This window comes from Diplotaxodon limnothrissa, linkage group LG23 (assembly GCF_057381915.1).
Source record: "Diplotaxodon limnothrissa isolate DT_005_m linkage group LG23, D_limnothrissa_male_GT1.1, whole genome shotgun sequence".
NCBI lineage: Eukaryota > Metazoa > Chordata > Actinopteri > Cichliformes > Cichlidae > Diplotaxodon > Diplotaxodon limnothrissa.
In genome coordinates, this window is record NC_140617.1 from 49,185,088 (window position 1) to 49,210,045 (window position 24,958).

General features: G+C 44.7%; 2 protein-coding genes across 2 annotated transcripts in view; one reads left to right on the forward strand and one right to left on the reverse strand.

Moving 5' to 3' along the window:
• nlgn4xa (neuroligin 4 X-linked a) overlaps positions 1 to 23,054 on the forward strand; it is a 117,168-nt gene extending 94,114 nt beyond the window's left edge. The window contains exons 4-5 of the mRNA XM_085348754.1: positions 2,400 to 3,189; positions 22,160 to 23,054. Coding sequence (XP_085204880.1) covers positions 2,400 to 3,189; positions 22,160 to 23,054 — 1,685 coding nt within the window. The remainder of the gene's footprint in view (positions 1 to 2,399; positions 3,190 to 22,159) is intronic.
• On the reverse strand, positions 14,639 to 16,604 carry LOC146609007 (uncharacterized). The gene is made up of 2 exons (XM_085348063.1): positions 16,591 to 16,604; positions 14,639 to 16,483 (listed from the first exon to the last, which is right to left on the reverse strand). Exon 2 carries the CDS (start codon positions 15,989 to 15,991, stop codon positions 14,642 to 14,644), a length of 1,350 nt encoding a protein of 449 aa, XP_085204189.1. The 5' UTR covers positions 15,992 to 16,483; positions 16,591 to 16,604; the 3' UTR covers positions 14,639 to 14,641.
• Positions 23,055 to 24,958: the final 1,904 nt, after the last annotated feature.

Consider the following 24,958-nt stretch of genomic DNA (forward strand, 5'->3'; position numbering starts at 1 on the left):
GCAGCAGTCATGGTGCCCATACACCCTTGTAGGCAACCTTCATTTCATCAGACTTCACAAAGGAAGGTATTGTCACTTGTTGCCTCAGTTGGATCTCTGTTGTAAAGCTGCCATAAAGATTTATGTAGCTTCAACATTTGCATTAGCAGCACACCAGAAGCTGATAACACTCTCACTCTTTCAGTGTGTTTAGTTTTAGAGTGAACATCTAACTAACAGTGACAGTGGTGAAAGCTTGTACACGACTAACCAGGCTTTATGGGAAACATCTGCTCTGTCCGAATAACATACTTTTAACTGAGCCCGGCTGAGTCACCACTGTGTTTGCATGAATATAAATAGAACCCATGGCTTCAGTGTTCCTACCGCACTGTGGCCCACTTACTGACTGGCAGCTCGAGAAGTCATGCTAACAATGTTCCAGAATGTGGAACCAGCCTGAAGTATAGTAACAGCAAATATCTTCTATATGCCAGTTTATCATTCATTCATTCGTTAGAGACAGAAAGACGTAAATTAAATATTATGAATTATTCTATTATTTGCTATGAAATGTGTGCTGGAAATAATGGAGACATGGCTTCTTAGAATTCTGTTATACTGGTCTGCATGCCCAGTGTTATTTGAGAAGTCTTACCCACATCACATCATCATGTACTAATGTGTAGTCATGACCTCTTTGGCAACACATTTTATCACACTTTGTACCCACTTAGTACATGTTGTTATTTTTATTTTTTACATGTAGGGTAGATGGATAGAAATGTTTTCTGTAAGTGTTGAAGTGTTGGAGGACTGGCTAACTGAAAAGAAACTAATACATGAGCAGATCTGGCAGCACAAATGAATCAGCTACTAATGGAGGAGATGCCTCCATAATGGCTAACTGAAGGCCGGACAGTCCTGATCCTCAAGGATCCCCAGACTGGTCCCATCCAACTACCAGCCATTACCCTGCCTCAGCTTAACATGGATGCTCCTGAAAGGCATCATAGCGGCTAAGATGAACAGGCTCAATACATCAGCAGGCCCCAGAAAGGAACTGGCAGAAACACCAGAGGGGCAAAACACCAACTCCGTGTAGATAGAGCAGTCTCTCGAGTCTGTAAGACCAGACTAACCGACCTGTGCACCGCCTGTATTGACTATAAGAAAAGCTGCAACACTGCATCAGACATGGATCCAGAAATGCCTAAAACAGTACAAATGCAACAAGATCCAAATCGCATATGTCAGGAATTTTATGGGTATATAGCAAACGCCATTAAGTGTGGGATTTCCCAAGTATTAACCTGTCCACGGCTGTTCTGCATAGGCCTGAACACTCTCAGCCAGATCGTTAATAAGACTGGCTACAGATATTACATACTACTGGCATGCTACAAGCTGTATGCCAGGAGTGAACAAGACATCAGTTCACTGATCCACACGACTCGGAACTCCAGCAAAGACATTGGAACGTCATTCGGACAAAGAGGGAAGGTAGTCAGAACTGAGGGGATTGCACTACCAGAAGGCAACATTGGAGATATTGAAAACAGCTACAAGTACCTTGGAATCCCACAGGCAAATGGGAATGATGAAGAGCCCACTAGGAAAGCCGTAAACACTTAATTCCTTCAGAGAGTAAACAAGTCCTGAGGAGTGAGCTGAATGGGAATAACAAGATCTGGGCAATCAATGCTTACACCCTGCTGGGATCATAAGTCCTGCACCCTGAGACCGTAAGCTGAGCGGAAGGTGGCCAAGGACTAGTGAGTGTCAGGATAAAACAACAAAGACCCATGAGTACATCAGGAAGATGACCAAAACTCGTCATTTGCTTAGTAAATACCTCAAGCAGCAAAACCCAAGAAAGAAGAGGAGCCGTAGAGGGTTAATTACTATAGTCTTACAATAGAATAATGTACATCAAATTGCTTGAGAATTAGTTCTCCCAGATCATAACTGTGCTTGTCTTGCTTGGTATAGTGTTAACAAACAAATGGCAAAACATTTGCTTTATCAAGGTGAAAGGTTGCCTAAGAGAGTTGAGGCTTTGTTAAAGGTGGTCATACCAAATACTGACTTTCTAGCTTGTTTGAACTTGAAAACTCAGTTTTTGTTTCATATGTTGTATTTCCATGTTCAATAAACTGCTGCACCAGTTTTTAACAATGTGTGACAATGAATCTGAAAATAACTTTCACAGAATTTTTCAGCGATTCTGAATTCAATTAAATGGTAAAAGGGCATGTACTCAGTAATCACTGTAACCAGACAAACAGTTAAATAGATTGGAGTGCCATCAAAATCTGTTTTGAAAGAGAAAAGTACTGCCGATTTTGCAATACCAATTTAAACCATAAAGCATGAATACAGTGAAGTGTGTATATTACTAACACGAATTCCAATCTCAGATCTGTTCCAGAAAGCCATCATCCAGAGCGGCACTGCTCTGTCCAGCTGGGCAGTCAACTACCAGCCTGCCAAATATACAAGAGCCCTGGCTGAGAAGGTGGGCTGCAACATGCTGGACACCATCGACCTGGTGGAGTGTCTGCAGAAGAAGAACTACAAGGAACTAATTGAGCAGTACATCACACCCGCTAAGTACCACATTGCCTTCGGGCCAGTGATCGATGGTGATGTGATCCCCGATGACCCCCAGATTCTCATGGAGCAAGGGGAGTTCCTGAACTATGACATTATGCTGGGGGTCAATCAGGGTGAGGGGTTCAAATTTGTTGATGGCATTGTGGACAGTGAGGATGGCGTGTCTGCCAATGATTTTGACTTTGCTGTTTCTGACTTTGTTGACCATCTGTATGGCTACCCTGAGGGCAAAGACACTCTCCGTGAAACCATCAAATTCATGTACACTGACTGGGCTGACAAGGAGAACCCAGAAACTCGCCGCAAAACCCTGGTGGCTCTGTTTACTGACCATCAGTGGGTGGCACCAGCTGTGGCCACAGCTGACCTCCATGCTCAGTATGGTTCGCCCACATATTTCTATGCTTTCTATCACCACTGTCAGAGTGACATGAAGCCCAGCTGGGCTGACTCAGCTCATGGAGATGAAGTCCCATACGTATTTGGAATCCCCATGATCGGCCCAACGGATCTCTTCAACTGCAATTTCTCCAAGAATGACGTGATGTTAAGTGCTGTTGTCATGACCTACTGGACGAACTTTGCTAAAACAGGGTAAGTGCTTCTTTTCCTTCACTGCTCTTTCTATTTAATGCCTCTATAGAATCAGTAGTATCAAACTCTTCTGAATACGTGTAAAATAACACAAGACAAACAGACAAATAATTAAAGAAGCCAAAAACATCAGATTCAGTAAAAGGATTAGATGTTATAGTCCCTGATATTGCATTGCTTTTCACTCGCTGGGCCCACGTCCTCATTTTAGGTTTGACAGCGTTTTAGCAGGTAAAGGTGATGTTTTGACATGAATTGAGCTGCTGTTTTGGGAAGGCCTCGAAGGGGACTGGCGACGGCTCCCTGGCAGATCCCCGTGCACTAAATAGAAGTGAAGAAGTTAAAAAATGGAGACCAAGGAGGGAGGGAGGGTGGGGCACGTAAACGAGAATGATCAGCTTGCAGAACTGGGGGAACCTCTGTAGATGACAGCCGGAAGCGTGTTTGGAGGCGTGGTCCCACTCCTGAAATTCCGAAACATAATCTCCAATAAATGGAAAGAATCTTGAGGGATGGCTGTTACGAGTAAAGGCAGCCCAGAAACTTTACCAGCAGCACACATCGTTGTGTGCCTCAACTTTCGGTCTTTTACCCAAGCTAATCTGCCATTCTTTTGGGATCAGATTTATTTGAAATGTACTTTCTTTAAAGCACTATATGGAAGAAACCAAATTCATATTCCCATTTCGCTACCCTCTTATTCTCATAACTGGTTTAATTGTACTGTGAGTGAAGTGGCAAAAAGCATCGTAAAGTGTTTTTTGTTTCTCAAGAAACCAGCTCCACGTGTTTTCATGACTGTAGTGGATTCAAATAGTCATTTAATTACTTCTGTAGTTTTTTTTATTTTTATTTTCAGTTAAAATTTTCACTGTAGCCATGAATCACCATCAGATCCTGTGACTGTGAAGACATAACGTGTGATTCAAATCATTTTATTACTTGCAAACACCTCCGTGAGCCCTAATGGGCAATGGATGACTCCTCCTATAAGGACAGAAATGTTTGATCATAGGGTAAAGGTGATCACTTAAAATAAGACTGTCATGATTTAATTGAAAGAAATATAGGTGGATCCAATCTAGTGCAGCAAAATGACCTCCAACCCCTAATGAGATGCATTTATTGTATGTTTGTGACACAATAAAGGACAGTATGGTGGCATGCATACACGTCAGGTAACCTATAATACATACTGTGTATAAATACTTAATATTCTAAGGATAGAACATAAACTCTTGCTAACCTAGAGTTTGAATGATTAACATGTGAGTCAAAAAGATCAAATGGAGGTTAATAAAACAAGTCAAATCCGCCCAGCTGCTGCAGCAGTGCTGGGTTTGATGAAAGGATTTTCTTGCTGTTTATATTTGGATCACGCTTTTGCTTCACACACACCTTGAGATTAGGTATCAGCGTGTTTGCAGCCCACTCATACTGAAAATTCACTTTAAGGCGAATAAATAAAGTCATGATCAGCTTCATAATCTGCAGTGTTCATTCTGGCAGACTTGCAGACATTTTGGAAGACTCTTTTCTCTTGCTGCTTTTTTAATGGGCACAGAATAAAGCACTGTCATGAATCATGGCAGAGTGACGTTTCTTTTTTTTTACTTTTCCTCATATCACTACAGAGAATTGGACAAGTTGAGCATGATACCATATGTGCATGTTAACTAGGGCTGGGTATCGTCACTGATTTCTAGAATCGATTCGATCCACGATTCTATTAAATTCGATTCGATTTGAATCTGGGAAATTTTGACAGTCAGAAATATTATAATTCAGATCAGTAAATTTACATATTTTTGTATCTATAAAAAGGAAGCTGACACATGCAAGGCTTTATCAAAGCAGAGGCCTTTGTGTCAAAGTAGCTGAAGATAAAACACAGAAAAACATGAAGGTGATTTTCCTGGCCTGGATTTTATAAAAATATTCTGCAGTACATCAAAAACGAAAGAAAACCATTAATTACCTTATGAACGTTACCTCTGACGTTACAGCGGTTTTATTAGAGACACGGCTGAGCGTTTTGCATTTTGTATAATTTTAAAAAGTTTAAATTTGTTCAGTATTGAACGGCAGAAATTAGGTTTTCTTTTCAGAAGTATGTAAACAGAAAAAAAAACCAGCGGCCGACAGCCTGTAAACAACGGAAGACTTGTGCGTAACAAGCAAGCGAATAATGAAGAAAGGGAAACTGTTCTTGAAGTACAGAGAGAGAGAGAGGGAGCTGTGCATCGTGGTCGAAGCAAAACAGTGAAAGTCAGAGTGAATTCATGACGATGTTTATGTGAAGGGTTGGATCTTCTTTTGCTGCTGGTTCGGTCAATATTCTTTGGAGAGAGATCAAACTAACAGCTTTAGAATCGGTGCAAAAACAGGCGTAAACACAAAGCGCGGACCCGCCGACACATCAGGATCAGCGAGCTGTCGGCTTTCAGCCTATCACAAGTCGCCACTCTGTTGTAGGGCTAACACAGAGTGACACACAACATCCACACTCACATGCACAGCCATTGGCAATTTAGAAAAACCAGTTAACATAATCCCATTAACTGCATGACTTTGGATTGTGAGATGAAGCAAAGTACCTGAAGAGCACTCACGCAGACACTGGAAGAACATTGAATTCACTCCAGTTCAATTTTATTTATGTAGCACCAAATCACAACAATGTGCTTGATATAATAGGATAAAGACCCTACAGTTATAGAGTTTGTTTTTTTTGCCTGTCCCGTTTGGATCTTTAGCCATCAGAATTGTTGTCTGAAGGCCAAGAAAGATACCAAGGGACAAACATGACTGGGGGATAGGACAGGGAGAAAGAATGAAAGAAAGAGAGGGAGAGAAAGAAAAACAGAGGGGAGAAGAGACGGTGAGAAGGGGGGGAAGAAAGAAAGAAAAACAAACAAAACACCTGGATCACCTGTATGGAGAAAAAAAACCAGAAGAGAAAACAAACAAAAGAGCAACATAATAAAAAAACAGCACCATCACAATAAACTAGCTAACAGTAGATATCAGTAGATACTAAATATTACATGTTATTGTGCAGCACGCAAGATCGACAGCGCACAATGTGCTTTGAGGCAGCAGCCAAGAAAGCTGTAGTCCGCGTCTGTGAACACCCGTGTATACACCTGTGTGCACACCTGTGTGCACACCTGTGTGGATCAGCATGCTTGCATTCCAAAGGTTTCTCCATGTAACGATCTGCTAGGGAGTGTGGGGAGCCACAGCCCCGTCCACCAGGGTATGAAGCAGGTATGGAGGAGATCCAGGCCCCAGACATCCAGAGGCCCCAGAATACGAGGACCCAAGGAGGACCACCAGGGGGGGAACCGTGTCACCCTCCTGGGAAGAGCTGAGGAGAGCCCCAAACGAGAGGTCACCAAGCAGCCACGGAGCAGAGGCCAGAGGGGGTTGCAGTGACGTGTCCGCGGGCTCTGCCGGCAACCAGCTGTACTAGAGAGGACCGGGCCCAGAGGCCTGAGGGCACCCACCCTCCAGAAGGGGCCCAGCTGGGCCACAGGCGCCACGCCCCGCCAATCGGCCACCAGGAGTGAGCCGGTACATACATGAGCGCCCAGCCCCAGACACCAAGAACCACCGACACACCAACGTCTGAGGGCATCAGCCACCGGCAGGGAGTGTGGTGAGGGGAGATAGGTCTCCATACCTCAGAGAGGTGGAGTCTAAGACCCAAGCTGACATATAGACACAGACGAACAGGCGCACGCGGACACAAACATGCATTCCCACCCCATATGCACAACCAAATACTCAGCACTCACCCGACGTGTAGACAGACACAAATAGACACTGCACAGACAGTCGCACTCCCCAAACATACTCTATATCCCAGGTCCAGGTACCCCCGCCCCCAGAAGGGAAAACCGTACCCAGACCCAGGACATGTAACCCTTTTCTCTGGGGTGGAGGAAAGCAGACCGCCTCCTTATCTGCAGTAGCAGGGAGGCTCCGCATCCCAGACCCCAATCCGACGGCCAGCACCTCCTCCCTGCCCCCCAGCCCTGACGGCTAACACAACCGGGGTGAGTGAAGACCCCAAACCTCCCTACGCCCGCTCATATGTAGTGTTGCTGTGTGCTGTTCTAAAGTGCATTTAAAACTCAGGAGAACATGGTACTAGCTTCCTCTCAGAGAGCAGCACGGCTCCTCCAGAAAAACCCTCAGTGTCTAAATGCATTTAAAGTTGAGGATAGGGCACCAGCGCCAGAGGTGGGTTTGAATACACAGAACATCCTCTGGACGCTGTATGACGTGCCCACCCCCAAGCCCCTATATGTATGTGTTATGTGAGAGTAAGAGTAATGTGGATGTCTAGGTTGCAGAATAAAATTGAGGCACAGGCGGCCAGAAGGGGACAGAGGGGGAGTGCCTCCCCTGCACCCTGGTGACACACCTGCACCCCAAGCCCTGCGTGTGTGGGTGGGTGTGGAGGAGTGGGAATAGGGAGGCAGCTGAGGATGGGGAGGGAAGAGAGGGAGGGGCAAGCGGCCCCTCCCTGGGGCCAGCTCCCCCGCTGACCCCAGTAGGCACCCCCACACTCCGGAACCCACCAGGGCAAGGGGGCCCAGGCCCATCCGGACCGGGGCCCGCAGCAGCAGCACCACCCAGCCCCACAGAGTCCGGGACAGCCCACCCGACTCCACCGCAGAGAAAACTGCACCAACCCCATCATCCAATCCTCTTCCAGACTACACAAGACAATAGACACCCAGGTGGAGTTGGACTGGTTCGTATATAGTGCTTTTCTACTCTCTCGGAGTACTCAAAGCTAGACAACATGCCACATTCACACCCATTCTCACAAGCACTTTCTCTATACATAGTGCTTTCTAAGTACATTCACACTCTGGAATGGATGCATTGGAGATGCATCCATTCCAGAGGGATTAGTATCTTGCCAAAGGATACTTGACATGCAGACTGGAGGAGCCAAAGATTGAACCACCAACCTTCGGATCAGTAGATGACCTGCTCTACCTCCTGAGCTACAGCCACCTGTTACCTTGTAACAGGAAGAAACCTGCAGCAGAACCAGGTTCAGGGAGGGGCAGGGCCATCTGCTGCGAATGGCTAAGGGCGAGGTGTGGGAGCCAAGACAAAAGACACAAATGTGGACAAAGACACAATGTGGAAGAGAGCCAAAGATGAATAATAATGTTTAAATGCAGAGGTGTATAAACACATAGTAAGTGAAAGCATGCACACTCCAAAGCACCCCAGTGTGGAGATGGTAGATGGGAGACCTACTTGAAGTAAGAGTGCTAATCACTGCATCACTGTGCTATCCCAGGCTTTCATATTCAGATAGACACAGCCCACTGCTGACCATGGTATCTTACAAATAACTTGAGTCTTGAGTAAAAAGGAGGAAAAATAAACTGCTCTCCTGAGATGAAAGTAATTAAGTATAATCCCAAACAACATTTAAGATTAAGATAGAGCTAACCGCGATGACCTATGTAATGTGAACTTACCGTTGATCCTTTTTTCTTATTGCTAATAGTTTTTTCTAAAGATCACCATTTTAAAACTGACACTACAAAGCACGTTGTTTGAGATAACAGCTGAATAATAAGTGTACATGTGGGTTTAACTGCACGCTGAATGTTCAAAACACATCAGCATAATTCTTTAAAGAAGTGGCACATCATCAAAAACAGTTTATCTGCCTTTCATGGCTGCCACTTAAAGATGAAGCGTTTCAATATGACTGAAACATACTGATGTGATGTGTTGGATGATGCAGTGACAGCTGAGTTTCAGAATATCAGCTGTACAGTTCTGCCATTTGTCACATAGCAGGCATAAGTTTTAGAAGTTTTGAACTTTTGATTTGCCAGTGCACTGATACAGGTATGTGTAGGGAGAGTCTAAGGGGCTTGGAAAGAAAAGCGTCTGGCTTTCTTGAAAACATTTCATCTGAGAAGCTTCATCAGTTCTAAGAGCAATTGGTGGAGAGTCCCAGATTTTAAGCCCTATGGGAGTGTCCCCAAGAGGGTCATGGACCCCCATTGATCCTCTACCTAATCACAGAAGCCAAGGTGTGAAAACGGGTGTAGGTCACAATCAGCAAGTTTTGGGTGAGCTCATGTAGCAGATGTGAAATGGTCGACTGCGTTGTGACAACAGACACGGACTGGCTGGAAACAGGGTTTATTCCTATAAAACAGAGTGCAGCAGCAAAATCAGTGTCACACAGCGGCAGCAGGCTTCTCCTCACCCAGTGTGGAGTCCGTACAGCTCTGGCTAGGAAACCCCACACCCGCAATGTGGCCGCAGGTGGCGTTACACTGATTAATGTCCCACTTCAACAATGACACACGGGACCTCAGTTCCACAAAAAATAAAGTTCACACAATAAAAAAGTATAACCTATGTACAATACAGTTTTGAGAATGTTCACAATTCGTACATTATATCTCAGCTACATACTCCCCCCTGAACTTCTCAAAACCCGTTAGGTAAGGGTGAGCAACTGAGCGTCACATAACATTTCGTAACTGTCAATGATCTGGAAATTCACTACCCGGTGATACGTGCAACAAATATGTTTCCCAACTCATGGGGAGAGTAAACAGAAGAAAATTGGCCAGACCCCCTAATGTTTACTCGCAAGAGAAAGTGCCTTATACACTATCCTGAACAAACAACACGGTAACAGCTACTATATGATGAATAGTACTCTGAGCTGAAGACAATCTCAAAATAGGTGTTAACATCTGACATGAAAATCACCCAACATATAAAACAAGTAGCCCTCACAGAAACAAGTTCTTGGCAAAGCTGCTCACTACATTGCCTGTTTGTAGGTTTCTTTGCTTCATAGTCTGGATTAACCTATTCACAGGCTTCACTATTCGACCCACTCTCGTCCTGATCTGGCCTGCTGCATTACTTGGGGGTACACCACCATGTTTCACGAGGCTCCCAACCTCGCTGACTGGCTGACTTTCAGGGTAACTGATACTTGGTAGTGTTCCCTCCTCAACTGGGGTAGTGCAAGCCCTGCTGTTGTTGTCATCATCTACTTCAGGGTAAGCAGCTACTTCACTACTGGCACTGTCACTGTCCTGATGCTCCTCATCATCCAACTGCGCACAGACACTGTCTCCAATACTGTCACACTCTTGGGGTCCTCTAGGAGCCGGGACACAGTCATCCGTCATCTGAGCCACCCAACGGGCTGTGCGTTCAGTACAATCGTCCTCAGGATCAGCGACAGGGGATTCTCCATCAGATTGACTCTGCTCCTGGCCGAGTTCTGATTCACTGGCAAAAGACATCTCTGGTTCGCCCTCGGACTCTATGGGCAGGAAATTAGCCTGCAAAAGCAAATTCCTATGGACAACTTTCTCCTGTCCACTCTTGACGTTCCTGATGCGATACGTGTGGCATGTGGGGTTCTTGGAGATCACAGTGTAGATGGTCGACTCCCACCTATCAGCTAACTTCCTACGACCCCGTTCGCCCTTGTTTGCCAAAAGGACACGATCTCCTTCCTCAATGTCAACACCTTTCTGCTTTTTGTTGTACAGGTCTGCTTGACGCTGCTGACTAGCTCCGGTGTTAGTCTGGGCCAATGCGAGTGCTTCTCTGAGGTCATCTCTCATCCTTTTTACATAACTGTCATAGTCTGTTACATCATTGTCCCTTGCAACATTGTGAAACATGACATCCACTGGTAACCTGGGGATACGCCCGTACATTAGGAAGAACGGTGCGTAACCAGTGGACTCATGAGCGGTGCAGTTGTAGACAAAGGTCAATGTCTGCAACATCTGAGGCCACTTGTGCTTCTCCCTCGGAGGTAGGGCTCTGATCATATTTCCCAAGGTCCTGTTAAACCTTTCGGTGTGACCGTTACCCATAGGGTGGTAAGGTGTCGTTCTTGACTTCTGCACCCCGGCCACTTGCAGCAGCTCTTGGATCAACTCACTCTCAAAATTGGCGCCCTGGTCTGAATGGATCCTTTGAGGGAAGCCATAGACACAGAAATATCTGTCCCACAACTGGCGCGCAACTTGTTTTGCCGTCTGATCTGAGCACTGGAAACCATGGGCCATCTTGGTGAAATGGTCAGTCACTACTAGAACATCCACACTCTTGCCCCTGTGATCCTCTGCGGACCAGAAGTCTATGCAGACGAGCTCAAGAGGACCGGTAGTTTTAATGCTTTCAAGAGGAGCCCTCCCCTCAGGCTCGAGTGTTTTGCTGACAACACAACGTTTACAGCACTTGACATGCTCGCGAATGTCATGCTCCATGTTGATCCAGAAAAATCTCTGCCTGGCTAGGTACAGAGTTCTGCTTTGGCCCTGATGGCCAGCATCATCATGGACACCTGACAGGACTTGACTGATTAATGTGGATGGGGTCACGTACTGATGGCGCTTTTTGCCAGTGAGCAGGTCTTTGCTCACTCTGTACAGGATACCATCCAACACTTTCAACTTTTCCCACTGTTTCATCGTCTTTTGCGCTCTGTGCGACAGGTGAGCTCTTTCTCTACGTGATGGACGCCGACCACGTACGACGAACGGAATGACTTGAGACAGTGTCACATCTGCTCTCTGCTCCTCCTGTAGCTCCTGGAGCGAGAAGGCAGACAAGGTGTTCTGGCCTAGTGAGGGAAACCGATCTAGCTCTTGAGTCAACCAGGAGATTGCTCTCTGTTTTGAGCCTTGGTCCCACTCAGCGTGGCCTGCGAAGACTGCGGAAACTTCATCATTAGTCAGGGAACAACACCCTAGGCTCTCTGCAGGGGCCAAACACTCAACACTTTGGTGGTTGGCACTGAGCCTGAATGCATCCTGAACCGAGATTTCTTTGACCTGTTGCGACTCCTCTAACAGGGTTGCATAGGGTTCAGTCATGAGTCTCTGACTAACACGGTTGTGAACGAATGGCTGCCTGCTCAGTGCATCTGCAACGACATTTTTACTGCCAGGAATGTACTTGATGCTGAAGTCGTAGGGGGACAGCTTTGACACCCACCTCTGTTCACATGCATCAAGCTTGGGCTTCGTGAGAATATATGTTAGGGGGTTATTGTCTGTCCAGACGGTAAAGCTATGCCCCTTCAACCAGTGGCTGAATTTGTCACAGACAGACCACTTTAGCGCCAGAAACTCAAGGCGATGGGCGGGATAGTTTCTCTGTGCACGGGCGAGGGCCTTGCTGGCAAATGCAACGGGACGTGCTTTACTCTCGCCCTCTTGGACTTGTGACAGCACAGCACCCAAGCCGTCCTGTGAAGCGTCTGTCGACAAGATAAATGGTTTGTTGAAATCAGGGTGAGCAAGCACAACGGAGTCAAGGAGTGCAGCCTTCAAGCGTTCAAACGAGTCAACATGCTCCTTCTTCCAATCACTTGGGCTGAGCCTCCGGAAAGAAGCAGCACCTCGGGCATTTACTTTCTTTCCTTTAGGAGCGGCAGTCAGGGTAAAAAGGGGTCTGGCAATCTTAGAACAGTCCTGTATGAAGTGTTGGTAATACATTACCATACCCAGAAATGACTTTATCTTCTTCTGGGATGGCGTAACCCCGTCCTCCATCATGAGATCAGCCTCTGAGATAGCGGTGATCGCCTTAACCTTGTCAGGATCGGTCGAAACCCCGCCTTCAGTCACAACATGGCCCAGAAATCTCACACTCCTTCGGAGCAGATGACATTTTTTGGGGGCCAGCTTCAGTCCATGGGCACGTAGTCTGCTAAACACAATCTCCAACCTCCTGAGAGCCTCTGCTTCATTGGGTGCATAAACAAGCAGGTCGTCCAGGTAGCACAGCAGGGTTAGGAAATTCTGGTCGCCAAATATGCCCATCATGAGACGCATGAAGCTCGCCGGGCTGTTGCACAGGCCTTGGGGGAGTCTGTTAAACTCGTAGAGCCCCATTGGTGTTGTGAAGGCCGTTAGCTTTTTGTCCTCCTCTGCCATCTCAATATTGTAGAAGCCAGAGGTGAGATCCATGGCACTGAAAATTGCGTTACCTCCCAGGGCTGCCAGACAGTCTGACTGGTGGGGCAAGGGATGGGCATCCTTGACTGTGCGTGCGTTCAACCAGCGGTAGTCCACGCATATTCTGAGATCTCCATTCTTCTTCCACACCAGTACCAGTGGGGACGCCCACTCACTGTTGGATTTGCGGATCAGCTCTCGCTCCTCCATCTCTGTGAGCACCTGTCGCAACTTGTGGTACTGCCCTGGAGGGACGCGCCGATAGGGAAGTCTGAACGGCCTGTCGTCAGACAGATGGATGCGATGGACAAAATCCTTTGCCAGTCCACAGTCCAGCTTACCCTTGGAAAAGACATCCTCATACCTGTGGATCAGTTGCAGTACCTGAGCCTTCCAGTGGTCTGAGACTTCACAAGAGTCGAGGTCTAGGTCCTCCAACCCCATCTTCTGCAAGCTGTCACGCAGGCTAGGGCAGGAGGGAGGGCTACTCTGTGCGTCGCTACACACTGTCTGGCTCTGGACCCTAAGGGTCTCACTTGGGTTTTGGTCAGAAGCCACTTCGAGATCTTCAACAGCTACACAAGTGGAAGCATCTGCTACCTTAGCGTTTCGTCTCAATGTGATAGGCTTATCACATGTGTTCAGGATTCGAACAGGGACCCACCTATCGCCACTCATAGAAACCACAGTTCTACAGACAATGACACCTTTTTTATGAGTTTGCGATTTTGGTGGTTCAACCAGAATGGCGCTGCCCTCGGAAAGGGGTGATGACGCTGGCAGTCTGCCCCATACAAGGTGCTCTTGCTTGGGGAGTAGAGTCACTGCCTGAGCTAGTTTGACAGTGCCAATGACATCTGGCATTTTGTCACCCCTCCACCGGTTAATGCCAGACAGCATATTCAGAAACTGCACTATTTCAGGCGCTTCTGCTGATTCGGGTTTGCTCAGGACTTGCCAGAAATGGGGGGACAGCCTGAAGTGTCTGAGGAGGTGTTTGATAACATTTGTCCCTAAAATCAACTGATCTTTCTGACCGGGGACCACTAGGGCAGGCACTCTGAACGTACAATCATACACTTCCATTTTCAACTCGCATATACTCTTGGGTTTAACCTGAACTCCACCACAGCCCACTAGCACAATGTCGGTACGAGTGTCGCTTAATTCCAATGCGACCCCAGCGCTCTTTAACTCTCGCTCCGCCTCTTCGCTCAAGGTACACGCCATGGAACCTGTATCAAGAAGGGCCTGCAAAGAGACTTTGTCATTCACCAATGCATTCGTGTAAAATAGGCTGTCTGCCTCATCAAGTCTTACTATATTCTGGGAAAGTACAACAGTACCAGGTGGGGCACACTTCAGGCTTTCTTTGTATACAGTCTGTATGTCATCACTGGGATTGAGGGTTTCACACTCTTCGCTCACACTGTCCCCTCCCAAGTGCAAGCACCCTAGTTTCCCTGGGGATTATTTTGCTGGGTAATGGGCTCAGCTGCTCTGGGGCAGTCTTTCCTCTGATGCCCAACCTCCAGGCAACCTAGACATCTCCTCTCTCTCATGCAGTGAGTGCGCGTGGAATGTGAGCTATTGCCACAAACCTGGCACGAAGGGAACCTGGCTGAGGCTAGAGGCTGTGGTCTAATTACGGGGTGGACAGGCTGGTTGGAGCGCTCTAACACCCTCTCCAGCATACTGAGCACGCGGTCTAGAGCACTTGGGTCTGAAGCGGCAGCTCCAGCAGCCTTACCCGGGCTGTCCTGGGAACATTTTACTGTACCTACTTGGGCATGGTTCAGTTCAAACTCAGGCGACTCGCTTGTGGTTGTCGCAGTGGCCACGAGGAGGGGATGGGGTCTGGCAGAGCCCAGGCTCTTCTTTTTTGCATGACACTCTCTTTGGTGTTCATCAATGGCTTCCTGAACCTCCATTACTGTCCATTTACTGATGGGCTTACATTTGAAAACACAGGCGAGGCTGGGATCAGGACAATTTCTGATAAACATCATGGCTATCTCTGCCTCCATGTTCTCCATTTTGCCTCCCTGACGCTGTAAATGCTTGTCAGCTGCCTCAGCAGCGATATTAAGCCTCACCCAATAGTCTACTGGGGTCTCTTTTGCAACTGCTTGGGTGGCATAGAAGTCAGCCAGTGGTTGACAGGAGCCAGGACTATCACTAAAATAACGCCTGAGTATGGCATAGATGGTCTCAGGGTTGGTCACTACACCAGAACATGAGTTACTTTTCAAACCCACCTTAACAATGTTTTTAGCTCTGCCGAGGAGGTGGTTTAAGACTTCATCCACCTGCACGGCTCTAGACAACCCTCTCTTCTCTAAGTACACTTCCATCATGTCTATCCACTCATGAACAGAGTACTTATCCGCATCATCACCTCTGTACATAGGTGGGTCTTTGATATCTTGTCGGACCACTAAGTTCACTTTGGAGAGGTCGAGAGTGGTGTCAGGGCTCTTAACTTTGGGGGACTCGGCTGGAGCTGTCTGGTTTGGACCAAGTGGGACTTGACTGGATAGTAGCCGGCTAGCGATTGATTCACCTATCTGGGTTCCCAATTCACCAATGAGCTCACGTAGCTCTTTGTGTGTGCTGTCGTCGCTCAAAGCAGGGGTTGAGGACTGGCGCTCATGAGCTTTATTTCGAATAATGTCATCTGACTCTGCTGGCTCATCACGCGACATTATAGACCTGTCTCTCACTTCATCTGCCCCAGACAGTCTCCAACCTCTCCCAGCGACTGGCGTGAAAAGGTTAAAGGAGTCTTGGCCCCTACCAGCCATGTTGCTTACAGGAGGTTAGCAATAACTACAAAGGGGATCAGAAACAAAAGGAATACAAAAATACCTATCACTCAGAAAAATACAACACAAGTAAACACGGCTCAGTTAGACTCTAACAGGTGTAACTGGGAGAAATGCCTACTAACAGAACACTGGAAATTTTTTGCTGACCCACAGAATAATTTTACTTATATTACAGGTGTCGGAAGTGTTCAGCTCAACCTCAGCGATCGGCAGCGGCTGATCAGATGCATCCGGGTCACGGCACCACTTTTATGTAGCAGATGTGAAATGGTCGACTGCGTTGTGACAACAGACACGGACTGGCTGGAAACAGGGTTTATTCCTATAAAACAGAGTGCAGCAGCAAAATCAGTGTCACACAGCGGCAGCAGGCTTCTCCTCACCCAGTGTGGAGTCCGTACAGCTCTGGCTAGGAAACCCCACACCCGCAATGTGGCCGCAGGTGGCGTTACACTGATTAATGTCCCACTTCAACAATGACACACGGGACCTCAGTTCCACAAAAAATAAAGTTCACACAATAAAAAAGTATAACCTATGTACAATACAGTTTTGAGAATGTTCACAATTCGTACATTATATCTCAGCTACACTCACTGTGAAACCTAATCTCACCCTATCATATGACTTACTGCGGTCAAATGGCCCAAGATGTATGTGGGCATTAATGCGTCTGGGAAGGATCTCAGAACCGCATCATAGATGGATAGTTGGTGTCGTAAGCCCCGCCCTCTGTTCAAAGATGGTGGTGGCACGATGACCTGGATGACTGAGAATCTTCACAGACATACATGTAGGGAAAGGAGAAAAGTGATTACAGGCCCATTACATGTGTGTTGCTGCTGACTGGACCGAGCACATTCCCTTGGAAACAGTGAATGTTTTTCAGGCAGACGAACAAAAGTTGAGTCTCTCTCTGTTCAGTCCTAGAGCGATGTTAATATTGAAGTCTCCACAACTGATTTAGAAAGTGGAAGAATCAGCAGTATGTCAGCCTTCACTGCGTTAAATGCTTCCTCACTTCCTCTCTTTGTCTTTTATGAGTTTTATGAGTGCCATATATTTCCCATTTTTCATGAAGTGATATCATAAAAGCTGCATTGCAACTGCAATCTTAAGTAATGTTTTAGACTGTGTTCACTTCATAATATCATCATTTGCTGATTTACCTCTCCCAAAGCAAAGTATTTGGCCTCTACCTCATTCCCCATCACTGTAACTCAGATTAAAACAGGATTGAAACATTCTAGACATTTTTTAAAATATTTTTTAATATACTACTTTATTCATAGATATTTTCAGCTGGGACAAAGTAACACTGAAAGTATCTGTTGCACCTCTGTAGTGACATTGCATTGCAGCTGTGAATTATATGCCTTAAAACACCTGCTTTATGGACAGGAACACAGATGTAGGATTCCAACTTACAGCAAGAGTCGCTGTTTCCAACAGATGGGATGCTTGATGGAAACCTGGAAGAGGAGTATATATTTTGCTGTTCAATAAGCACGGAGGACCTCAAACATTGACATTTCTTAAAGCTGATAGCAGTGGTAGGGGATGGCATATTGTTCCAGCATATGTTAGTGCTGAGATGACAGGCCTTAAGTGAAACGCCGCCACCTGCTAGCAACGCCTAATGTATGAGTCCATATGTAAGCACCAGTTGGAGGGCAAGCCTCGCAGCGTTGCTGTGATCAACCTTTTTAATGAGAGGACAAATTTATGAAATGGCACAGGTGGTGCTGTGAACATATTACACTCATGTCTTTGAAAACTGGAAACTGTATAGAAATATTTTCTATGGCCTACATTACCTTTAGAATATAGAAAGCATTAATACTGTGAAGTGTTTAGGTATGAATGCCACTGATGCTGGTTTTTGTTGGTTCTGTTTGTTTTCTGTATGTCTCCATCTGAATTCCAGACTTTTTTTCCTTACTTGAAATGAAACGTGGGTTTACATAATCAGACAGCCATCCATGGGCATGCCCAAATGATATCTCTCCTTAACATTTTATAGGAGGTTTTTCAAATTTGGCACTCACTCGCTCAAAGGTAAGAGATCAAACTTCAATACAAATTCATGTCTTCCACACAAGGTAGAAAATCTGCTTGTAATTCAGCTCTGTTATTCAATAACAGAAGGTGGTGAACAAATGTTTGAATAGGTCTGGACAGATATGGATGTAAGTACGAAGCAGACTGCTTAGCAGATACATACAACTGCAGTCTTCATTTTTGTGAAAGTTCTTAAAGACGTGCAGAAAGCAATGGTGGCGTTGTGCTGGCTACATAGCAAGAAAGTTCTGGTTTTGAGCCTTTTTGTCAGCTGGGGTCTCATTTTGTGTGTGTTTTATTTCTAAATTATTTCTAAACTGGACACATCAAGTCATTTTTCTATTTTAAACTAAAGACTCTACAATAATACAGAGTAAGCATTTGGTGACAGCTGAAAAGAAAAACTCCCTAACAACAGGAAGAAACCTCTGTCAGAATTAGACTTGGGGAGGATTTAAAAGTAGAATGGGAGGCAGAGCCTTCAGTTTTCAGGCCCCTCTTCTGTGGAACCAGCTTCCAGTTTGGATTCAGGAGACAGACACTATCTCTACTTTCAAGATTTGGCTTCAAACTTTCCTTTTTGCTAAAGCATATAGTTAGGGCCTGCCGGCAGCATGGTGGTTAGCACTGTTGCCTCACAGCCAGACGGTCCTGAGTTTGATTCCACCACCTGGTCTGGTCCTTTTTGTGTGGCGTTTGCACATTCGCCCTGTGTTTCTGTGGGTTCTCTCCGGGTACTCCGGCTTCCTCCCACAGTCCAAAGACATGCAGACAGTGGGGTTAGGTTAATTGGTAACTTTAAATTCCCATAGGCGTTAATCTGAGTGTGAATGGTTGTTTGTCTCTGTGTTAGCCCTGCGACTGACTGATGACCTGTTCAGGGTGTAACCTGCCTCTTACCCTAAGGACAGCTGGGATAGGCTCCACCCCCACCGCAACCCTGAAAGGGATAAGTGGAAGAGAATGGATGAACACTTCCATCCAGTGCTCTAATGGGGTGATATGGTACTTTAAGGGCTTTAAGATAAGATGGGCCCGGATTATTCAAGAACATTCATGCCAATATGGGCAAAATCTGCTCTCTCTTTCTAGTTGATCCAAAATGCTGCAGCATTTTAGCACTCCTGATAATAAATACAGTAGTCCAGCCCAGAAGAAATGCATAATGTTGTTTTCTATGCAGCACCTGAGAGAAGATGCTTCTGATTTTAGGGCTATTACACAAATGCAAGAAAGCAGTCCGACATATTTGTTCAAAATGTCCGTTGAAGTCCAAAGTAATGCCATCCAGAGTTTTATCTGAATTTGCTATGCCTTCTAATAATGCTGCCTAAGCAAAGCACGTATTACAAAACCCTGTAACACCACAATTAGACCTGTGTGGAGAGAACTCCTCATTTACATGAACAAATTGGAGTCGGTTAGATAGATTCAAACCAGTGCAGTGCAGTGCCTTGATTACATACGGCATCTGCTAATCTCTGTAGCAAAATAAGGCTATTTGAGTAAGAGTTTTACCCAACCTGCAAAGCCTCCAAGGCCAGACATGCTTGCTCAGGGTAGTACAGCACAAGCTGTGGCTTTGACTTCTGTATACCAGACATGTGAAATATTAGTAAATACAATTTCCATCCCATAAATGTCTACACTAATGTATTTGTTTAGCTGTTTATTTATTTGGTATATAGCAATACATTACACTGGTATATTTATTTTTTTACTACTGTGTAAATACTATGGAAAGAACACAATCACATCGAGTAAAATGGTAAATGGTTCTTATACAGCTCTTTTCTATCAGAGCAATCAAAGCGCTTTACACAGCTTACCTCATTCACCCACTCAGACAAACACTGTGCTCTTTATATGTAAGGGCTTTCTATCTAACATTCACACACATTCATACTCTGATGGATGCATTGGAGAGCAACATGGGGTTAGTATCCTGCCCAAGCATATTTGGTATCCAGACTGGAGGAATCAAAGCACCAACCTTCCAATTAGCAGATGACCTGCTCTGAGCTATAGCTTACAAAAAACAGGGTTTAATAAACATTTAAAGGATTACAAAATGAATACATCGTCTTAACCTTAAAGACCAGCAATTTAATAACAATATAACATTATAATTTAGTTTGATTCTCCAGTTCTCCAATATCTAGCCAGTTTTACTAAGCTCCTTATATATTCTGATATATATGAAGGTACACATACAAGTGTGTGTGTGTAGGTGTGTGGGTATTTTTGTGAATTTTTTGATAATATATGGAATAACATATCGGAAACTGTGATTGTAGAACTCTTGGGTCAGCTTTTTCTCCCTTAAGACTTTATTTCATTGGACACGGTCATGTTTCGAGCCTAGATAAGACACTTTAAGAATAATAAACAGACTCGGCAGTAGATTTAAGTCATCAGACATACCAGTGCTTTGTGGTGAAGAGAGAGCTGAGAGTAAAAGTGAAGCTCTCGATTTAACAGTTGATCTGCGTTTCTGGTTACGAGCTTTGGGTAGTGACTGTAAGAACGAGATCGCAGATACAGGCGGCGTAAATGAGCTTTCTCCAAAGGTTGGCTGGCCTCTCGGCCATCTGGGAGGGGCTCAGAGTAGAGTGACATTGAAAGGAGTCAGTTTAGGTGGTTTGAGCATCTGACACGGATGCCTCCTGGGTGAGGTGTTCCGGTCATGTCCCATCGGAAGGAGGCCCTGGGGCAGACACAAGAGATTATATCTCTCGGCTGTCCCACCAGAAAAGCTGGAGGAGGCTGCTAGGAAGAGGGGGGTCTGCTTCTCCTGTGACTCAGCTCTGGATATGTGGAATAACTGGACGGATGGAGTGTCAGGGGCAGCAGTTCTGTAGTAATAATAATAATTACAATAAGTACTGTTGCCTCACAGCAAAAAGGCCCTGGATTTGAATCCACCATCTCTCACACACACACACACACACACACACAACGAGCTAATCATGAACATTTCCCCTTAAAATACAATCTTTAATTGCTGACAGTAGGAATTATACATATGCTCTTAGGCTAAACTTGGCCTTAATAGCATTAAAAATGTCTTTCATAACTATTAAGTGAATTTTGCATTTTTGTCAGTTTGAGAGGGCAGCAGTGCATAAAGAGCAATATGCAGTACTATACTCTGGCTATGTTTCAGTTCAGGCTTCACTTAAGCGTTGAAAGATTCACAGTAATACTAATACTAATAATAATAATACTTTTAAAAGAAACGGATTCTAAGGATTCGAGGCACTGAAAAGAGCTGGACTGCAAATCACCAAGCAGAACAGAACGTCAAGAGACCGGATATTTTCTAACACATTCATTCAGACAGCCAGAAACTGACTGTACACAACACATCTGTCTGTAATCACAAAATACGTCACAAACAGTGCTTCTTGTTGCATCTTAAAATGCAATGTGTGAACTGTTCCTCTTGAGTACTGAGATAGACAACAACCCACAATCCGCGTGTCAGCTCCAAGGTTGTTGTATAGCTTTCACTCCCCCACAATTCTTCAAAGTTAATGAAATCATTCTCACAAAGTCACTGGAGAGGTAGCTCTTTCTCAAGCTACCAAAAAGTGCACTGAGTAACACTGAATATTAAGAAAATGTAACCTGGAAACGTGTCATTGGTGTTTAAGGACACAGAAGACTTTGTCAGCTTGTGCATTCAAATTCAGAGTCACCTCCAAACACATTAGCTTTGGAAAGAAGGAGCAAACAGATGAAAACAGATGAAAGACTTTGGGGTTTGGGGCTGATGACTCATCTGGAAGTGTCACAAATTCGTGCTAACTGAATCTAATGGACTCTTACATTGTTGAATTGTATTATCACATCACTTTAAAACTATTTGAGGAAGAGCTAATTCAAAGTCAGAAAAACCTGCTTTGTTACTTTGTGTTCGCTGTGTTTTAAATGGTAATGAATGAGATATTTAGCTTTTTTCACAGCTGTATATTTCCTTTGTCAAAATGAATTAGAAATACAGTAATGTAGTAATAATTAGCTGTCCAGAAATCCTTGGCATGTTGATTGAAAAGGGTTTTATCTGCTTTTCTCTTTCAGGGATCCAAACCAGCCAGTTCCACAGGATACCAAATTCATCCACACAAAGCCTAACCGCTTCGAGGAGGTAGCGTGGACAAAGTACAACCCCAAGGACCAGCTCTACCTTCACATTGGCCTCAAACCTCGAGTCCGAGACCACTACCGAGCTACCAAGGTTGCGTTCTGGCTCGAACTGGTTCCACACCTTCACAACATTAATGAATTTTTTCAATATGTATCCACTACTACTAAGATACCTCCACAGGACACTACACCGTATCCTTATACCAAACGATTCCCGGGTAAAAACAACTGGCCCTCCACCACACGCCACCCGGGAGTTCCTTCTGCCAACACCAAGCAAACAACCAACCAGCGCAAGAGCGGGGACCTGACTGATGAGTCAACTGTGGTGATTGAGACCAAACGGGACTACTCCACTGAGCTCAGCGTCACGATCGCCGTGGGAGCATCGCTGCTATTTCTGAACATCCTCGCCTTTGCTGCACTCTACTACAAGAAAGACAAACGTCGCCATGAGTCCAACCAGCGCGTCCCCACCCCGCAGCGCAACTCTGCTCCAACCAATACTCCATCTACTGCCAATGACGTAGCCCATCTGCAGAGTGAGGAACTGATGTCTCTACAGATGAAGCAGCAACAGCTGGAACACGAGCACCACCATGAGTGTGACTCACTTCAGGCCCACGACACGCTGCGGCTCACCTGCCCACCAGACTACACACTGACTCTCCGCAGGTCACCTGATGATATACCACTGATGACTCCCAGCACCATCACCATGATCCCCAATTCCCTGGCTGGCATGCAGCCTCTGCACAATTTCAACACTTTTGGTGGCAGCCAGAACAGTACCAACTTGCCCCACGGCCACTCCACCACGCGGGTATAGCTCAGCTGGGACGGGACTGTGCCAGGTTCCCTCTGGATTAACAACTACCCACACGAGGAGAATATAAGTTATTCAGCAGATGTTATTTTGCTACCAAGCCTTCTTGAAAAGCATATACAATATAAAGTGATCATAAACTCACAAAACTATTCAAAATGAATGTTATTACAGTAATAACTGTTTGGAGCAAATTGTCACGAAGGTTTTCGAGGAGTGTTACCAAGACAAAGGGCAACCAGTGGATGACTGTTATATAATCTCATGAGACAAAAACAGCAGTTTCTATGTTGACAGACAAAGACGACAGTTGGTGAAAAGCAACAATGGAACACCATCTTTTCCTCCATGCACCTGACTTGGGCACATGAAATGTATTTATGAAAACTTTGTATAAAAAGAACACGAAAAAAGGTATATAGACATGAGTGGAAATACAAAAAGTTTTAAAGAAGAAAAACAATATTAAAATTGCTCCTGAAACTATTGTTTTTATTTTTATTTTGCTTGTGCTTTATGTTGAGGTTTGTGTAAATATACCTGAACATCTGTCATTCTTTCTTCCTGTTACGACTTGTGTTTCATTCATTTTCGCACAATGACCAAATTGCGATCACAATCCCACACTCGGAGAGTTGCACACTGCGGGTTCGCAGGTCACCACATACAGTACTGTCTCGTGCATTGCTTCGTGTCCACGTTTTAGATACTGCATGTAGAACGAGCTTTACTTTGCATTTCAGACATCTACTGTCTGACAGTATGGACTGACTCACTCCCATCACCTGCTGTCACCCTGTTATGCTTCCAGCAGTTTTCTGTCTCAGCACTGCCTGTGCTTACGATGTGACCAGCAATGTATTATTTAGAAATAAAAAGGCAGTGATTTTTTTGTATTAATATTAGTTGGATATGTTTGTAAAGAAATATATGTTAGATATTTTAAATTGTCATATGCTAGCAATATGTAAAGTATTGTGCCAGGATTGTGATATTTTGGGTTACAAAAAAGTGAATGAGTGTAAATATTAATGATGCTAATTATTATGAAATTACAACACGAGTAGTCATAACTCTCTTTCCATTTTGCATCCTATTATGAAAAAAGAGGCAGATGATTTTAAGCTACATTTGTAAATTCTATTAAATATATATTCATTTGGTCTATAAACCAGTCGAGATAACGAGGGTTTTAATATAGAGTTGAAAAGTCCTTATTTAGTAGTTAGTCTTGTATTTATTTGCAGTTTTGCCTTCGGTAATACTACGCATATTTCTGGACACTTGTATAAAGTTTTTCTGCAACATTTTTAATAAAATATCACAGTATTTTCTAAATAAAAAAATGGGCGAGAGATAGAAAAGAAACATGGTTCAAGGTCTGATCGGATTATTTGTCTGGTGTGTGTTTAATTGGAGAGTATTGCCACTGGACAAAAGAGCACACGTCAAAGCGTTTTCACTCCTACAAAGTCACATTCACCTTTGCACACATATTTCTACAGCAATTTATATTTTATAGAAATAAACTCACACACAAGAGTTGCTGGATTAGAAGTTTATCTGGGTTTATTGTGCCACAGCCACCCTGATAATAAAAAAACAGCTTCACAGCAAGAACTCAAACTTTATCTGAAACAAGGATGTTGCAAAGGTAAGTCTTTCATGTTGTTTTAAGTGTAATTCTTTAAAATGTTCATCTTGTTACAATTTCACGCTCACGTTCTTCATCTGTGTTTTATTTAGTAAAAAACACTTTGATTTATTAAAACGTTCAGAAATTACTCTGTCAGCTTAACTAGTCATTTTTTTATCACAGTAAAAACAGTGATTAAAAACAAGTATTTTGTTGTGATTCCACTGTCATAGGCAAGGCAAGTTTATTGTGTAGCACATGTATAGCACAA

What these genes read in the sequence shown, in the direction of transcription:
- LOC146609007 (XM_085348063.1), bottom strand. Translation starts at nt 15,991, where the DNA reads ATGGCTGGTAGGGGCCAAGACTCCTTTAACCTTTTCACGCCAGTCGCT.